At 39.1% G+C, this 20137-nt stretch overlaps 1 protein-coding gene across 3 annotated transcripts in view; it reads right to left on the minus strand.

Moving 5' to 3' along the window:
* LOC150088279 (atrial natriuretic peptide receptor 1) overlaps positions 1–20137 on the minus strand; it is a 1689763-nt gene that overhangs the window by 1243662 nt on the left and 425964 nt on the right. For all 3 annotated transcript variants that reach the window (XM_090369441.1, XM_090369442.1, XM_090369440.1), the window contains one exon: positions 16220–16297. In XM_090369441.1, coding sequence (XP_090225567.1) covers positions 16220–16297 — 78 coding nt within the window. The remainder of the gene's footprint in view (positions 1–16219; positions 16298–20137) is intronic.

The following is a 20137-nucleotide window of genomic DNA, read 5'->3' on the forward strand; positions in this document are numbered from 1 at the left end:
TTCCAACCTCCTACTGCCCGATTGCCTTGCTCTCTGTAATGGCCAAGTTACAAGAACGGCTGCTCCTATTTCGCTTAACCGCCAGATATGAAGAACAAAAACTTCCAAGTGACAAGCAATTTGGATTCAAAGCAGGTAGCAGCACAGAAGATGCCATTAACAGATTAATCACTCAAGCAACTCACATAGTCTTTAAATACTCCCTTGCAATCATGGCAGACTTTGCTGGGGCCTTTGATCGACTATGGTGGCCCAGTGTTCTTCGGAGGCTTCGGCAATCAAATGTTTCCAACAACCTATACAACAATTTAAGGTCATATTTAACTGGTAGAAAAGTTCAAGTTACCAACAGATTCCGGACAGCGGCTAGGTACATCGACCGAGGCTGTCTGCAGGGCTCTGTGCTTGGCCCTTTCCTCTGGTCTATTGTCCTGGATGAGTTCCTGGGCATGGACCTGGGAAGTGTTGAGCCCTTGGCCTTCGCGGATGATCTTGTTCTTTTGGTATGTGCTAACACCAGGACGAACCTGGAGAAAATGGCAAAAGGAGTACTGGTGAAACTTCAGAACTGGGCAGCCCTGCACAACCTTACCATTTCAGGAGAGAAAACAAAATCCGTACTCCTTAAAGGCAGGCTACAAATCACAAGTCCTTTTGAAATACCTTTTTACGATCACTGTCTATGCACAGCAAGTCCTTTTATTATGGTTCAAATTTTTTTAGCTAAAATTAAGAGAGGAGATAGTCATCCCAAATTCAACTTCTATGCCATTTACCAGGCTGTTGTAGCTATGGTTAGAGAACTAGAGGCCGGTTGGTTATTCTTTCAAGTATATCGCTTTCCAGTTTAACTAGATGGAAGAGGGACAGAAAGCTGTGCTCTGTGAAAAATAAAATGTGAGTAACAATTATATTTATGGACATTTTTTTTTTTTTTTTTTTTTTTTGTTAGTTGTTGGCGAATCGGCTTCTGTGGCCATATTGCACCTCCCAACGTTTTTGCATTTTTTACTCTTATCCCGTGAACTTTGGGTTGCCAGACAGACACTTTTCCCACCCGGCTAATCAGGTCGGCATTTATGGACATGAATTTCACATTCTGTTGCTAGTGAAGAAAAAATGTATATATATGCTTAGTGGTAACTTCTTTAGAATTTGTCTATTGGTTACACCCATTAAAATTATTTTTATTGCGAATATTATCTGTGTCTGTGTGATTCTTTAGTATTAAAGAGAAAATTTACCTTTAAAGCGTTAAACAACTGCATAATTTTAAATCTTGAATAGGTTTTACACATCAACATATACAGATGTTTGAGAAAATAACAGATTACAGATAAACTTGATGATACTTCAAGAAACACATACATTTAATTTCCAGCTTTTCAAGAACAGTTGTAACTATGGTCAGGAAAAACTAAGAATACAGATAATTTTATTTTCAGATCTCAAAATCAGATGGAAACAGCAAGGAATTTATTTTCAGGTCTCACCAACAGATGGAAACAGCAAGGTATTATAGAGAAAAATATTAATAACTGCTTAATTTAAATCTTAAACAGCTTAATCTTAAATTTTAAATCTTACACATCAACATATAGAGAGGTTTGAGTAAACAACATACTCATTTCAGGTAAACTTGATAACACTTCAAGAAACACATAGGTTTAATTTTCAAGAACAGGTATTAACCTTTTAACAACTGTTTAATTTTAATTTGGAATAGATTTTACAAACCAACATTGCAGATTAAACTCACTAAACTTAAAGGAAACACAGTTTTAATTTTCAGCTTTTCAAGAACAGTGGAACTGTGAAAGGAAAAAAACTTTTAAGAATACAGATTTTATTTTCAGGTCTCAATAACAGATGGAGACAGCAAGTAATTTTTATCTTTCAAGAAAAAAAAAGTTTTTCATCCCGCACACAAGGTGTCGCGTCTGCGTTGCAGACGCGGGGCGGTCGGCCCTCTCCCACAACATAAACACTCCAAAATAGACCTTCCCCATTAAGACCCACAATGCATTGCCACAAAATTAACATTGAAAATATTCAGAAAAATGCACTATGACGTCACAATCGATACATTGAAAACCTACATCTAACCCCAATCTAATGGCGGAAACCGCACAGTCGCGAGGTAAGATCACCAAGCATAACAACCCCAGTTTGCGTCCCGAAAAATAAATTGAAAATTATAATTCTGAAATTGAAGAGAAAAACAAACCTTTTTATTTCCCGCCTAATCGGGAGACGCATCCTCCTGGGGACCCCGTCCCAGCGAAATAGGTTCAAAAGGTATTCCAAAACGACTGAAGTTACCGTCAGCAAATTCTAAATGGTAAGTGTTCAAGGAAATAATTAAAGTAGTTTCCAGGCTTTTCATACCAATAAAGAATTACTGTTCAAAACTTAATCAAATAGATGTCAGATGAAATATCGAGACAAGTGGCAGAGGAGAAAAGGGCACAGGAATCATATAAATTATCAGGTGACACAGAAGCTTTGGTATATATAAATTAGCCTATAATCAAGTCAAAAAGGAGGTTAGGAAAGCTAAGGCAGATTATGTGAATTCTCTGGCAAATAAAACAATTAAAAAGCAAGGACCTCTAAGCCTATAGTAACAGTAGAAGGATGGTGAAGAATCGCATTGGGCCACTTGAGATCTATGGGATAACTGTTGATGACCTGCTCAGATTGTGGATAAATTGAATAGGTATTTTTCATCTACGTTCACACATGAGTAATTCCTTAGTAACGGGAATGAAAGTAGCTTATCTAATTCTAACGAGGACTAAATGATTTTGAGATAACTGAGAGGAAAGTGGTGGAGAAATTGTTGAGCACAAAAGAGGCACCCTGGTGCGGATATAGTCTATTCAATAATATTAAGGGAGGCAACAAAAGAGGTAAGCAAAACGTTAGCCATAATTATAAGTGCATCCCTAGATTCAGTGGCGGTCTCTATGGACTGCTGAGTGCGAATATATCCCCAATCCATATAGCGACAATATAAACGCGATGTGAATAATAACTGACGTGTTATCTTAACGTCTGTTGTAGGTAAAATAATGGAATTTGGTTAAAATGATTCCATTATTTTACCTGACTGCACTATTCGCACACGCATGCAATTATACTGTAATCACAGCATGAATTTGTCAAGAGGCGGTTTTGTCTAACCAAACTGATAGGCCACTATGATTCTCTGATCAAGGAACTCGATGCATAAAATAAAAATAATTTTGACATCATATACCTGGATTTCAGGAAGGCTTTTGATACTGTTGCACATAAAAGACTGCTGTACAAACTGGAACATTGTATCATTAAAGGCAAGTTGCTGCAGTGGATAAAGGGATGGTTAAGTTTAACAAGAGAAATAGCGGTAACCAGGTAACCAATGGCCACTTTTGGAATAATGTTATTAGTGGAGTTCCCCAGGTTTCAGTGCTGGGTCCATTCTGGGTCCATTTTGGCTGATGCTATATAGCATCAGCCAAAAAAAGTCCGAGCGCAAGTTTTTCTGTAATACGCGTAAAGCATATCATTACTTTGTTACATTACATTGTTACATCATTACAGTGTTTGTGTTCCTGCAAAAGTGAGCTAAATGAATGGTTTCTGATGAATCTGCTCCAACATTTTTATACTGTCTGAATCAGCAAGTTGTGTTCGTCATATCTATCAAGAAAGAAGAGATTTTGGAAAGATAGTTTTCATGCTATAACGAATGAAATTTATGTTTCCTTTCTACAGGGCATCTCAGATCGTTTCCGTAGGCGCCCCTGAAGCTGGGAAGTATCAACGAAAGGATTACTCCCTCGCAGTATAACCAAGGGGTTATACTTTATTCACTTCAGTCACTTTATTGTTTTCGTCCGATAACAGCACGCAAGGTCACCTGCCGTTGTTCTTGCGAATAGGACTGTGCCTTTCAAAAGACCTCTGCTAGTTAATCTGCAGTGGTGTGAAATCCAGAACTGTTGCTTAAATGTTGTTTAAATTTAGGAATGTTAGGAATCAACTAAGCATATCTTTAAAATTCGCCCTTTGAATGAATTGTAATGATTTCTGAAGAATTTTAACTAAAGTTCACGGATACATTTAGTACAAAATTATTTCAGATAGCAATAATTCTGTGTTGTATATCTCATACTTTGAATACTGTATTCATATTTTGTATATTGTATATTTTTTATTGTTTAATCTCAAAAGAAATTCTGTGTACTTATTATTAATTACAATTGCTCCGCAAGTGCAAATTATTTGCCAATTGTGCAAAAAAGAAATGCAAAGACTTCCTTCAATGCAATGCGGAATGCAATCTGTGTACTGCCTCAAATGCATAGATATGTCATCTGCGAAATGGAAAAAAGATGTCACAGGCAGCGATCGACTCGTGGAAGGGCCATTGTTGTATAAATCACAGGCAATCAAAGAAAAAGCAGACGAAACGTGAAAATAACTTAGGCTCCAGCCCAGCTGATCCCTCAAGCCTTCCCGACGATGAACCTCAGTATTTCAACTGTTCCTCGTCGTCAATGAATACTCGGCAGAGTGGGCTATCCGAGGCCATACCTCATCACGTGGCATCATAGCGGACAAATTGCTCTTTCTCTCACCTCCTTAACCAAGAAGTTTCACAAGATGAAAATCCAAATGAACTGACCACAAAACTCATTTTTCAAATCTTGGACACTCACAAATCCATGATGGTCTCTCTTCTTGATGAAACTAAAAAAAAAATCAGATTGGAAAACGCGCAAATGCGTGAATTTAATTATATTTTACCAAGGATTTGACAGACCCTTTTCGAAACTCCAGCAGATCATTAAGTCCTACATACAATTGGACGAAACCCATGGAAAATTCTACTTTCCAGCCAATCCCTGCTCCTGTTGCAGAAGCCACTTACACATCTATTGTAAAGCAACATCCATACCCTCCAGTATATACTCCCCTCCCCAGTCAGTCTCAGAAAACATTTAAGGATGTCAAAAATCGAACTGCAAATGCACTCCTAGAAGATGTAATTTCCTTTAAGCGGCGGACAGATCTCATCGGAAAACAGCGGAATCTATCTGCCTCTAATCACACAGGCAGACGTCGACATCCTCCTCCTGTTGTGGGAACAGCCACCAACTCTACAATCAGAGCAATTCCCAGAACCAAAAGTTCTACCAAGGTATTTTTGTCTCGAGACTCGAACCCCAACTCTGCGATAGAGAAGTAGAGCAGCACATCAGAACGCAGCTACAGATAGAAACAAAGGCAATAAAAATGATTTCTAAACACGAGTCGCACAGCTTTTTCTACATTCAATGCTAGCAAACAGACTTTGATGAATTACTGAAGGACGACTGTTGGCCTGTTGGAACTATCATTCGGCCTTTCTATGGACGACCCCCTGTTCCTGGCCCTAGGTTACCAGCTAGTGACTTAACTATCGAAAAAAATGAGCATGAATGACAATCCGTGCGTTTTTCAGATATCCAGGAATCTCTACAGGAAATAACGTCTACAAATGATTCATCTGTCTCTTCAGCCTACCAGAATTTGAATGACACTAGCTCTTGTGAAAACATCTTTCTACCCTCTCACTTGCCAACAATTAAGCCAAACAACTTATGCCTTACCGCAGCATCAAAAGATACAATTACTGTATTCTATATGAACGCACGCAGTCTTGTAAAACATAATGATGAAATCCTCGCTCAACTGACATCATGCAATCTGCATCCAGACTTGATGGTTTTTACTGAGATCTGGTTCTCTCCTGAGATTTCAATCCAAATTCGAGACTATTCTCTTTTTCAAAGTTGCAGAGGTGATTCAAAAGGTGGTGGGGTTGCTATTTATGTTCATAGTCATCTGCGATGCTCTGCCTTTCCTATCTCAAATCTGCCTGATCAAGCTTGTGAACTCACTTTTATCCGCATTGCCTCTTTGGTGATCGGGTGTCTTTACCGACCTCCCTCATCTTCAGTTAACAGCTTCCTTGTAACTCTTGACAACATTCTATCTCATTTCACAAGCAAATCCCTAAGCTTTCTACTGATTGGTGACTTTAATATTAACATTCTTCAAAGCTCTTCTTCTCAGATGCAAGACCTCCTAGATACCATTACTTCAAATGGTTTCTCTGTTCTTACTGATGGAGATATCCCGACTAGAATGGGAGAGTCCCACAATTCCCTTCTTGACTTCGTAATTGGGGAATGCTCTCTCACGTATGTAATACTTGATATAACTATTTCGGATCATCGTCTCATCTTAATGGTAATCGAAAATAAAATAAATGAAGCAGAGATCATGCACACTTTCAAATCTGTCACTCCAGACTCTCTCAGTCAGCTTTGTCACGACCTGCAGCAGTCAACGTGGGATGGAGTGCTTGCTACAAGTGATCCTGAAATTGCAACTAACTGCTTTTTTAAGCATATCCTAAATAGCTATGAAAAATATGTGTCATATATCAGGAGCCCAGGGAATAAAAAAGGCCACCAGGACAAGCGGAAAAATATGCCCGTTCATCTCAAACAAGTTTTGTAATATGTTAAAGAAAAGTGACAACCTTGCAAGAATTGCTAGAGCAACAGGAATCGAGGCAGATAAAATTAAATACACAACGTACAGAAACAAAGTCACTGATTGCACTCGGTCAGAGAAAAGAAAATACTATAGTTCTCAACTTACAGGTATCATAACAAGCAAGAAAAAATGGACAGTTTTGAATAAACTATTACCCGGAACGAAACTGAAATCACGGAGCTAGGTTAGAGATGTAATTGAAAACGAGGTACTCGTTTTAGATGACGAGCTAAAAGTTACTGCCTTCTATAACCACTTTATTTCAAGTGTGAATAACCTCTTTCAAGACGAACTTGACCCCAGAGACAATGAAATGAGAGAATCTTCCAAATGCTCAATCAGAAACTCTTTTTTTTCTCGCTCCTCTCTCCGATCAAGAGATTTTAGAGACAGGAAATCAATTGAAAGCAAAGGGAGCCCCTGGCTTTGATGAAATATCTCCGTCTCTGCTGAAAAAGGTCCTTAGCTCAATTCTTACGCCACTGAAGTATATATTCAGTCTCTTCTTTCAATCTGGTAAATTCCCTTCTCAATTGAAAAAAGCAATAATCATCCCTGTTCCAAAGGGAAACCGTTGTAACTCCACAACAATTTTCGCCCAATAGCTTTACTCTCAGTTTTTGCAAAATTATTCGAAAAAATTCTTCATAACAGGCTCTTGAAGAAAATCAGCTTTCTTCAAGAAAATCAGCTCATTCATCAACAACAGTATGCTTATCGCTCTAAAAGATCCACTGATTTTGCAAATGTTGACTTCTGCTCAAGGATCATTGATAGTCTTGAAAAGGGTCACTATGCTATAGCAGTTTCTTGACTTATCTAAAGCTTTTGATTGCATAAACTATACTATTCTACTTAACAAATTCAATAACCTTGGCTTGAGAGGGAAAATTAACCTTCTCCTTGAAGACTACTTTACCGATCAGCCGTTTGTCGTAAGAACAAATCAATCATACTCCGATATCTGTTATTTCTCCCAGTGAGTACCTCAAGGCTCACTTCTCGGACCTATCCTATTTGTTCTTTACATCGATGAATTTCTCTCTTCTTCCATCTTCTCACCTAGTAGCGTATACCGATGATATTTCTATTTCCATCCTAATCACATAAAGACCCTAATGAGCTTCCACTCAAAATCTCTGCCTTGCTTTCTGTGATGCAAAATTGGCTTCAAAACAATCAGCTTATATTGGATCCAGAAAAATCTATGGTGTTTAGAACGAAAAACAAACCACTAAATATTGATTTAGACGTAGCATACAAAGAAAAAAAAAAACTTGAAAGGGTGAATGAAACCACGTTTCTCGGAATCTGGCTAGATGATAAGCTAAGCTGGGCAAAAAAAATTATAACCCTACTAAAGAAAACTTCGTCACTAGCGGGAATTCTCGCCAGGGCATAAACTATACTCTGCCTGAGTGTCTCCTTCTCTTCTCAGACAAGTATTCCTTTCTTAATTCAGCCGCACCTCACCTATGGAAACATCTCATGGGGTACAACCAGCTAAGAAAACCTTGCGAGAATCAACTCCATTCTCAATCGATGCGTTCGTTCAATTTTGGGCCTACCCTGGAACGCATCGGTTAGTTCGAGCATCTACGCCTAAGCATCTACCAGCTATTGCACAAAGCCGAGGCGATCCTTGTTTACAATGCTATGAAGAGAGCAGACTTTCCCCCTCTCTTCAGATCCTTTTTCATAACCATAGACGAAGAAGAAATATCATACAATCTAAGAAATGAAGCCAACCTGAAGATTCCGCTTTCCAGAAAAACCATAGGTCAGAAATGCATAAAATACAGAACGAACGTCCTGCAAAAATCAAAAATGTCACTTCATTAAACAATTCAAGAAACTACTAATCGAACACATCATCAGGGATGTCTGATTCAAATTACCTTCCACTCAACTCCTGGATTTATAAACACCGACATGGAAATAATGTACAAATGTTAAAGCAATTTACAAACTATTTGCCAACATTTGTTGGCAAATAGTTTGTAAATTTCTGTGCATGTATCTCATCATTTTTATTTTCTCTCCTCATTTAATTGTAAAAATGTTCACAATTATATATTATAAGTAGTGATGCTTTTCGAAGTCTTCTGTAAAGAAATGTACAAAACAGTCCAATTTATTTATGTCTTTCCTGTTGAACATTACCTGTACAATTTCAGAACTGTACATTTTTCAATTGTATATTTGTGTCAGACATAATAATTTACGAAAAGGCGAAAATTTAAGGCTTATTTATATGTAAAATGCTTCCTGTTAAATAGGTGAAGTGTTCAGTTAAATGCTAAATGTTTGATATTTCAATTCAATTTTAGTAATTTAAAAAGTTAAATTCAAGTTTTTAAATTTAAATTAATAATTTCCAATTCCGTTTTTTCAAATTCAAATTAATTTGAATTCAAACTTCATCGGACCTTTTTTTCCTGTAGCTTCTACCGGTACAAGTGTCCTAAGGGTGTGTTATGTACTCAATTTTTACTTATTTTTCGATACGAATTAACGAATTAACTTTATTTGTTATGTCACTTAATTTTTAAGTTGGGGATGTTTATATACTTACTGCTCAACCATTAATATCCGGACACCTCTCCATAGATGGGAAAACAGGTCCTGTGCAAGCAACACGTTACAGAACCTGCTATAAATATGCACACTGGGCTTCGAACAGACAATTGCAAAAGTGGGCATGCAAGATGACACATTCAACAAAATTACCTCAACAATTCAACAGAATTGATTACCTCAACAATTCAACAGAATTGATTACCTCAACAATTCAACAGAATTGATTACCTCAACAAATGCTAGACGCCGATTAACATGGTGTAGTAAGGAGCCCGAAATCTGGACTGTAGAGCAGTGGAAAACAGTCCTATGGACAGACGAGTAGAGGTTCGCACTCTAACCGGTCCGGTGGCCTTCCTCGGTGTCGAGGATGCCAGGGGAAGAGTTCCTTCCTGATTGTATCTTCCCAAGTTTGGTGGAGGCAGTGTCATGGTATGGGGCTCCTTTCATGGTTTGGCGTGGGCCCATTAGTCATTATCGACAAAACTATGAATGAATTGTGTGGACAACCTGGACAATTATGCACTTCCAACATTATGGCAATACTTCGGGGACGGCCCATACCTCTATCAGCAAGACACGCGCCATGCCATACTGCTCGGGGCGTAACAGAGTGGTTTAAGGACATGGGTGTGGAAAGGTTGGATTGATTGGTAAGCCCAGAGCCCTGATGTGCACCCTATCCAGCATCTGTGGGATGCATTGGATTGCCAGGTACGTGCACGTCGAGATCGCCCAAAGAACAAAGCCGAACTGGGGGCTGTGTTAAAGGCAGAGTGGAGAAACATATCACCTGGCATTTATAAAAATCTGGTTGAGAGTTGTGTAGGCTGCCATAAAAGCAAAAGGTTTCATTACAAAATATTAAATGACAAAATAAAGGCTATTTTTTGTCTAAAGCCATATGTCCGCATATTAATGGTAATTCAGTATATATGCATATACACACACAAGCCAAAATCGTGCACAGTGTGTGTGTGATAAAAATTTGTTGTGTAAAAAAACACGAATATAAATTATCAGAAATAAATTCATTTTAATTACGATATTATGACATCAAATAATCGCTCTTTAATACGTTTTTTTTTTTTTTTATAATCCAATAATCGCATTAAATAACTCTCCATTTCGGCCATTCATTTCTCAAGTAAAATTTCAATAAATTCATCGAGTAGGGCAGCGTGACTTTCTAGGTAAGTCCGTTTTATGCGTTAAAATTTAACGAAAATAAATAAATACATTTTCCATTTACACTCCGGTATGACCACGCCGTTACAAGGGTTCACAGGATAGAGGGAAAGAGTGAGAGAGAGAGAGAGAGAGTGACAATACAAAAAACGGCACTTTATTTAGCAGCCACGGGATTGATTCTTTGTCACTCAAAACATTGAATATGTTTTGAGTGACTCTTGTACTTGACCACTCGGCTACGGCATCCTTTGTGGTACGCGTGATTGAGTCCAACTGTACGTGTTGAGAGTCTGCTTTTTTATATTTTTTGACACTTCTGAAAAAAGAAACGATAACAAAATGATATAAACGACTGTTGAAATAAGAACATATCTCCTAGAACGTATAAAGTTTACTGATTAACCCTTACTCACTAATGTGCTGCCTGCGACGAGACAGACGTAGATTGCATAACTAAGGGGGGGGGAAATATGCACTCAGTGATCATTAAATTATGACCACTCGTATCTTATACCGTGGAGGGACATAGTTCGCACTGATAGCAGTCGCTGTTCGTTTAGATATTACACCTCGGAAACAGTAATCCCAATATAACTTATTTACTTGGTGGAGTTCAACTAAACCCAGTACTGGAAGAAAGGGACTTGGGTGTTACGATACGGTCAGACATGAAATGCTCTGAGCATTGTAAACAGGTTGCAAGGAAGGCCCATGGTGCCCTATCGATGATCTATCGAACTTTTGCAAGTAGAGATAGGGACGTGATAATCCCGTTATATAAGGCTTTTGTTAGACTACACTTGGCATACTGTGTTCAAGTATGGAGACCGCACCTAAAGGAAGACATCGAGCTTCTTGAAAGGGTGCAAAGACGGGTAACTCGCCTGGTGAGATCAGCAAAAGGGCGTCCTTATGAAGAAAGACTTCGAATATGTGGGTTGCAGAGTTTGGAAACTAGACACCTTAGAGGAGATTTGATTGAGGTGTTTAAGAGGCTCGCAGAGGCATCAATAAAATGAATGAGGACGAAATTTTCATATAAATGATGCTAGAACTAGGGGACATAAATTCCAGTTACCGGGGGAAATGTTTAGATTGGACTACAGGAAGTTTTATTTTAGCCAGCGAGTTATAAATTACTGGAATAAGTTGCCTACATGTGTGGTAGAGGCTGACAGTTTGGGGAAATTCAAAGGTCATCTGGATAGTACCTTCGGGTCAGGGAAGCGCATAGGTTGATAGGTTTAATTTTCTTTTGTTTTATTAATTATTATTGCTATTTATTTATTATTTTTTTTATCATTGTTTTATTCGTTTTTTTTTTTTTTTTTTGGCTGGTGCAGCATAAGCCATAGGCTTTCTTGCACCATGCGGCCATTACTAATACTAATATTGACTGAAGATATCCGTGGGTATTTGCAGGATACCCACAGATATCCAGATATCCGTGGTATCTCGATATCTGGTATCTCATTTTCCATTCCAAAATATCCCACAAGTGTTCAATTGGAATGAGGTCATGTCAAATAATGTCACCCATCTGGATTAGTGACCTCATTCAAATGAGGTTAGCTTGATTGGTGACCTCATTCAAATGAGGTCACCAATCAAGCTAACTGGTTTCAGGTAACGTGGCAGTGAATTCTCCATCTTCCCTTTGCCTCCCAATCCATTCGATCTCAACCCAATTGATCATGTTGCCCTATTGGAAAAGGAAATGCCTAGATGTATATGGGATGAATTACGGGCAAAATGTGGCTCCCAAGAGGTGTTAAGTACGTGTTACTATACAAGTACCTAACACCTTTTATTACACTACCCAACATGATTTTTACCTTTAGCAAATCAAGGGTTGTTTCTGGTCAAGTTTTATGTATAAAATTTAAAATCAATCATAAAAATTTCCTATCCCGTCTCAGTTTTAAGATATAGATAGATAACTGGATTCTGTACAAAGATATCACTACTATTTGAAATACAGTTTTTAAACATATTAACTTTTTGTTGGTTTTGTTTATTGGGCTAAAAGTTAAGCAAGTACATCATTACTGTTCTTGCAATATTTGATTTTGATGCACTTTTCCAGACAAGTCAGTAGTTTTAATAATTTAATTACACAATTCAACTGTTCAATATACAGGGTGTCTCAAAAATATTGGTACAAACGTTTAGGGGGTAGGTAACATCTAAAGGAATATGAATCGCATTGGAACACATAACCGGAAACGTTACCGTAAGTCGGTACACGGCGCTGTTCATCAGTTCGCGAGAGGGAAAATGTCTGGTTTACTCATTCAAGCAGTAGTCGCCGCACGAAGAGCATGCATCGATATATGCACTGTGAGCTGTCAGACATGCACCTAGTGTATGGATTAGCGGAGGGCAACGGACGAGCCGCTCAACGAATTTATAGAGAACGCTTCCCAGACAGACATGTACCGGACCACCGTTTGTTTGCGCTTGTGCTTCAAAATTTGTGCGATTATGGGTCATTTAGAGGTAACAGGAGTAGTGCGGGCAGACCACGTTCGACGCGAACTCCCGCCATGGAAGAAAGTGTGTTGCATACCGTCCAGAATAATCCTACTACCAGCACGCGTGCCATTGCCTCTGCCTTAGGAGTGTCTCGTTGCAGTGTACAGCGTGTCTGGCACGATGATTCCTTACACCCCTTTCATCTCCAAAGGGTTCAATTACTGCTCCCCCAAGATCATCCTGCACGTGTGGCTTTCGCGCAGTGCTTTCTCCAAGAAAGTGTTCAAGACTTGAATTTTCCAGCCTGTGTTTTGTTAACGGATGAGGCTTATTTCACTCGAGAAGGCTTATTCAATCAGCACAATGCTCCTGTGTGGGCTTACGACAACTCACACGGTGTGCGCCCCCATACGGCACAACATCACTTCGCAATAAATCTGTGGGCAGGTATGGTTGGTGACTGCTTAGACCATATCTGTTACCATCCCGCATGAACTCCGCTAAATATCGAATCTTTCTTAAACAGGTTCTACTAGGGTTACTTGACGATGTCCCAGCAAATGTGAGATACAACATTTGGTTTTAACATGACCGGGCGCCTGCCCATTATGGAAGGTGTGTTCGTGACCATTTGAGCAGGCGTTTTGGGCGTCGATGTATTGGCCGTGGTGGACCCATTGCCTGGCCCCCACGCTCACCTGATTTATCGAGCCTTGATTTCTTTCTGTGGGAGCCCCTCAAATCTATCTTGTATGAGTCGCCTGTGGAGACGGAAATGGATCTCGTGGCGAGACTCGTCTGCGCTGCCGCTACTGTCAAAGAACCTCCAGGTGTGTTCGACCGTGTCCCCAAATACATGCTGCGTCGGTGTCACGCATGCATCGCGTCTCATGGTGGAACCTTCGAGCATCTGTTGTAACATCATGAAATGCATCCATCTCGTACTCCATCGTTAATATTATGTCAAATAAATATTTGTCACTAATTACTGTCTTGTGTCATTTCTGCTTCTTGTGTCATTTCTGCTTCTTGTGCCTCTGCTACTACTTTCCCGTGAAGTTTATGGTTATGGGTTCCTATGCGATTCACATTCCTTTAGATGTTACCTACCTCCCCTAAACGTTTATACCAATATTTTTGAGACACCCTGTACAGTGTATGATAAACTACACTATAAGAATTCACCTTCTGTTCAAATTTATCAATTGCTTTTACTGTTTTTAGGTTAATGCATTGTTAAAATAGAGAAGCCAAAGCACTGAACTTGCGTCAGTCACCCAAACAACTTCTGTTATGTTTGTGGACACTTAACCCCAAAAACTCATCGGAAGAAAATATACAATGTCGCAAAAATTGCACTTTCATTGTACTTCGGCTGCAAGGTCGGTCACAAAAAAAAAAAAAAAAAAAAAAATGGGCTCCACATATCTGTTGTATTAGTTGTACAACGAACTTAAGGCTGTGGCAATATGGCAAGATGAGAGCATTGCCTTTTGCCGTTCCTATGGTGTGGCACGAGCCCAAGAATCATTTCGACGACTGCTATTTCTGCACGGCAAAAATAAAAGGTATTTCCAAAAAGAGCAAGCACTGCATCAAATATCCAAATAAAATAATCCCATCAGCAATTAGGCAAATGCCACACGGTAAAGAACTGCCAATATCTGTGCCACTAAAATCTTGGGTTATTTTAAGTAGTGATGACGGTACAGAAGAAATTGTTTTACCAGATGTTGCGGAACCATGCACTTCACAAGATTTGGACTACGAGCCAGAAAAAGAAAAGGCCCCACATTACATTGAACAAGAAGAATTAAGCGACTTGATCAGAGACTTAGGCCTACCCAAAGGGAAGGCTGAATTACTCGGATGAAGACCTACAACGGTGGAACTTACTCGCCAAAGGTACAAATATTACAATATACCATAAGCGAAATGAAGAGTTTTCAAGATATTTTGCAATGGAAAACAACATGTGTGTCTGCAAAGACATCGTTGTTCTTATGCGCGAACAGAACATAGATCACAAAACCTCTGAATGGCGTTTGTTCATTGATGCGTCAAAACTAATTTTGAAAGCAGTATTACTTCATAATGGAAATACTTTACCATCAATTCCTCTTGTTCTTGCTGTTGGCCTGAAAGAAAGTTACGATAGTATGTCTCAGATTCTTGCTGCTATACGTTACAATGACTATGGTTGCAATATTTGTGGTGATGGATCTTAAAGTGATTGGGGTTGCAAGGTAGTTTCACTAAATGCTGTTGTTTCCTGTGTTTGTGGGATAACCGTGCAACAGCTAAACACCACGTCATACAACACTGGGACAAGAGAAATGAATATATTCCCTTTTGTGGATCAACCAATGGAATTGGTTGATCCACAAAAGGTTTTTCTTCCCGCTTTACACATCAAGCTTGGGCTGATTAAGAGTTTCACTAAGTCACTGGATAAAGAAAGCAGAGGATTCGCATATTTACTGAGAATGTTTCCAAATTTATCTCATGTAAAACTGAGGGAAGGAATGTTCATATGTCCCCAAATAAGAAAGCTCCTAAAAGATGAAGAATTTCAAAAAAAAACCTGAATGAAGTTGAACTGGCTGCATGGAGATCTTTCAAGGCTGTAATACACAGATTCTTCGGAAAGAGAAAAGAAGAGAACCATGAGCAACTGGTGACAAACTTGCTGAAATTTTACAAGAACATGGGGTGCCGAATGTCATTGAAAATGCATTTCCTTCATTCCTATCTGGATTTCTTTCCTAAAAACTTAGCAGATTTTAATGATGGACAAGGAAAGCGCTTCCATGAGGACGTATATGCAATGGATAAACGATACCAAAGTCACTGAGACTCTGCGATGATGGGAGATTACTATTGGTTCCTTAAACGGGAAAGCAATCTGGAGTATAAAAGGAAATCATTGAGTGGGAAACATGTCTAAGTAACATATATTTGTGTGTAATAATTACAACCATGTATGCTGATATTGTATGAAAACAAGGAATTTAAAAAATGCGTGTATCTTTTGATGTAGACGTGACAGAAGTAAAAGATTCATATTTTCATAATCAGAACATTAATTTTGTTCAGAATAACCAACTTTCGTTACAGCGGGTATGACGAAAAAAAAATTTTGTTGGGTACTGTTATTATTACAAAGCCATTTAGTGTGTATTCAAAGCAGCTTTCTTGTAGCTTACTTATTTTTGTAATCCTTTCTTTACTTACTGTTTTATCACAGATTACAGTTTTCTTTCTTCTGTCTGTAAACAATAAATGAAAGGAAGAGCGAAAATATAGCAACCAAAATATTCTCGTACTTGATTAGTGAATGATACAATAAAAACCACAAGGTGCATTAATACGTTACCCTTTTTAGTTCCAACAACAGCTGCCTGGTGATATCGATCCTTGTTTTATGGATTGGCTTAATAGCAACCACAATTCCCTAGAAGGAGTGATTCGGACGTTAATTAGGCATTTCACTTCAAAACTAAGGGACGTATGCTATTTAATTTTCAATTAAAATGTAATTTTCAGAGGATTAATGTTTGTGCTGCCAAATGTGAGTGATTAACAAAAGCGCAGGCAAATTTTAAAGAGATTAGAATAATATGTATATCCGTATTCTTAAGAGAATACGAATATACGTGGCGATTGAAATTGGATCTTTAATATTTAAACTGGTGCTTCCGCTTCTATATTAATAATTTCCGAGGTAACCCAAATCACAGCCCAGAAATAACTTTATAATCCTGTTCTACTTTAACTTTCTAATGCATAAATACTGATTGGTTTTGGATTATAGATTCCCGATTAGCTAAATGCAACAACCACATTTTAAATATCTTTTAAAAAGAATTTAAAATTTTGAATATCATTTTAAATTGAACGCAATACTGAATGACTTCATTTTATAATAAAATAAAAGCAACAGTAGCTCATTACAATAGTGTTCAATTATTTTATTTTGAAATTTGTACGCCAATTGTATGTGTCATATATTTATATATAAATAATAACATATATGCATATATCAATATATAAATAATAACATATATTTATTTAGCCATATACAAATAATAACATATATTCATATATCCATATATAAATAATAACATATACTCATATGTTATAATTTATATGTTACTCATATGTGTAACACACACACACAGACACAAACACATATATATACAGGATTGTTAAATTAAATTATCGCTATGTAGAAGGCTCTGGAGCGAGTTCTAAGGCTCGTTACTGAAGAGAAATTTGGACAACAGGTACAATAAAGAATGCGCTCGCCATTTATTGAAAAAAAAAAAAAATAGTTACAAAATTTGTGACTATATGCGCTATGGCAATACAAATCACTTGAACAGCGCTACAATGTTCAATGTGTCCTCCATTTTGGTCAACAACAGTTTCCATTCGAAGAACAGCATTTTCTATAGCAGAACTTAACATCTCAACTGGAATAGTCAGCACATGACGTCTAATGCTGTGCTTCGGATCTACCAGAGTTTTACATCCTTCCCGATACACCTGGTTTTTCAAAAAACCCCATAGGGTGAGGTCCGGTGATCGAGGTGGTCGCATGGGGTGAGGTCCAGTGATCGAGGTGGCCAAGATGATCCGTTCGTCTATAAAGTGTTGCCGTAGCAATCTTTGGACACAACGGTGGATGTGGGGTAGCGCAACATCTTGCATGATTATGGTACAGTATTCTGAAGGCCCCCACATTTCTGCAGTGACGAACAGGTGAGGGGGGTCTTGTCGGTGTTACCTGTTCAAAAAAATATGGCCCAATTATTAATATGGCCGTAAATCCACACCACACGCTCAATATTAGAGAATGCAACGGGACCTCTTGGAGAACTCAAGGGTTTTCTCTTTACCTAAATGCGACAGTTCTGCGTATTCATTTAAGCAGAAGTGGGTTTCACTCCAAAGGATGTTCCATGACCAAGTGGCCGACCGGGCTAGCCGGGTGTTTAAAGTGCCTGCCTGGCAACCCAAAGGTCGCGGGTTCGATTCCCGCCTCGGGCTTGGATCAAAGTACTGCAAAAACCTTGGGAGGTGCATTATGGCCACAGAAGCCTATGCGCCAACAACTACAAAAAAAAAAAAAAAAAAAAGACCATGTGATATCCACTATCATTCGTGCCAGAAAATGAAGTGCAAATATCTGCATCACCATGCTTTAGCTGATGTAGCATGTGCATCTTTTAAGGATAGTACCGCAACACCTGATGCCTTACTAGCCTTGCAGTGGAATATGGCATGTCCACTTTCACGAGAAACAGTTGTCACACTTGCGCTTCCACATGCAGATTGACTTCATAAATCCAAACAGCCATAGCCACATCTTCAACGCGAGAGGAGTCAACTCGATTTCGATCTCTACCTGGTTGAACATATTGGCATAGAGGGGCTTCGAGGGGGAACAGGTATCCTGTGTGTTATCAGACACTCAGCCTAAAACACTGATGGATCCAATATCTCTCTATTACAGAAGATTTAGGAGAAGTCCGGTTGGCCTGCCTCCCTAAAATCCACTCATGCACACCTTCTCGATGGTAAGCCCTGTTACGTCACTTAGGTGGCAACGAACGTGTAGTGTGGTCCTCTTCAAGACGCCTGGTCAGCGTGAAGAGGAAAAGACCAAACCCTCCAGCAATGAGAGCACAACAATACAAATGGCCCTCAGTCCCCAGCAGCTTTCACTCTCCCTCTTACGGCAGCGAGAGGATCAGAGTGGAAGCAGAGGGTGCTAAGAATCTCTGGGTACGACCAGGCTGCCATGCACGGAAATTGAACTTGGCCTGTTATAACGTACCTGCTTAAATACTGGAACGTTTCCCAAACCATGGAAACACGCCATTCTTAAGATTTTACATAAACCTGGTAAGCCACTAGATAATGCGAGATCCTACCGCCCAATAGCCTTGCTCTCTCACCTGGGAAAAGTGTTAGAGAGATTAATTGCCAATAAAATAACCACACTGCAGGGAGCCACAAGCTCCACATCCTCTCTTCAATACGGTTTTAGGCAAACGCTTGGATGCGAAGACGCCTTATTAGAACTCCACCACCTCATTGACTGCTCCACTTCCAAGTACGTTATGGCAATCTTTATCGATTTTGAGGGCGCTTTTGATACTTTATGGTGGGAAAGTGCCCTCAGTAGACTCCGTTCCAATCACTGCTCTCTTCAGCTTTATAAACTTGTTAGAAACTACTTTGCTGATCGCACCGTCACCGTCATCACTAAAAGCACGAAGATTAACAGATCTGTCTCCCGTGGTTGCCCCCAAGGATCAATTTTGGGTCCCTTGATTTGGAACCTAGTTCTCGATGATTGGCTGCTTAGGACGACTGAATTTCAAAATGTGCAACAACTTGCGTATGCAGATGACATTATCATTTTAGTGAATGGAAACTCAAGATCTGAATTAGAACTCTATGCCAATAAAGTACTCTTTGAACTATCGTCCTGGTCCTCCAAGAACAAATTAAAATTATCCCCAACAAAATCGAAGATCATGATTTTTAAACACAAATTAGACTATCGCAGACCACCAGTTGTAAAACTTGACAAGAAATCACTTCCACTTGTCCGAAGCACCAAATTTTTAGGAGTCATCATCGACGACCGCTTTTCCTTTACTGAGCATATTCAACATCTGTCCGTCAAAGTTAAGAGTTTTACCGCAATGCTGCTCCAAATTACCAGACAAGACTGGGGACTGAACACTAAAAACCCCTGGCTTTTTGGCCGTGAAGGGCATTAAAGATTATCTCTCTCTCTCTCTCTCTCTCTAAAACCCTACATCTATTTTATAATGCTGCCATAATCCCAAATACAACCTATGCTGCCAGCCTTTGGTTTAGACCTACTGCACTCAAAACAGTACAAACCAAGTTATCCACTATTCAACGTTGCTTTCTCCTCAGCCTACTTCACGTTTGCCGAACGGTATCAACTCCAGCTTTACAGACTCTTGCAGGCACCATACCACTTGACTTGCATGTTGTGTTTAGAGGGCTTTGCTTTTACATCCGCAAAGGCATTTCTGCGGAATTTCAGGGAATCATTGTTAACCCTCAGGCTGATCCCAAAACTGAGCGAACCAGATGCTGGAATTTGTTATTTGCTTTTACATCCGCAAAGGCATTTCTGCGGAATTTCAGGGAATCATTGTTAACCCTCAGGCTGATCCCAAAACTGAGCGAACCAGATGCTGGAATTTGTTAGTTAGGCAGAATAGATGGAATTCTACCGAAAAAG

The sequence above is a fragment of the Mastigoproctus giganteus genome, chromosome 3 (genome assembly GCF_048544385.1).
Source record: "Mastigoproctus giganteus isolate SK-2022 chromosome 3, ASM4854438v1, whole genome shotgun sequence".
Lineage (NCBI taxonomy): Eukaryota > Metazoa > Arthropoda > Arachnida > Uropygi > Thelyphonidae > Mastigoproctus > Mastigoproctus giganteus.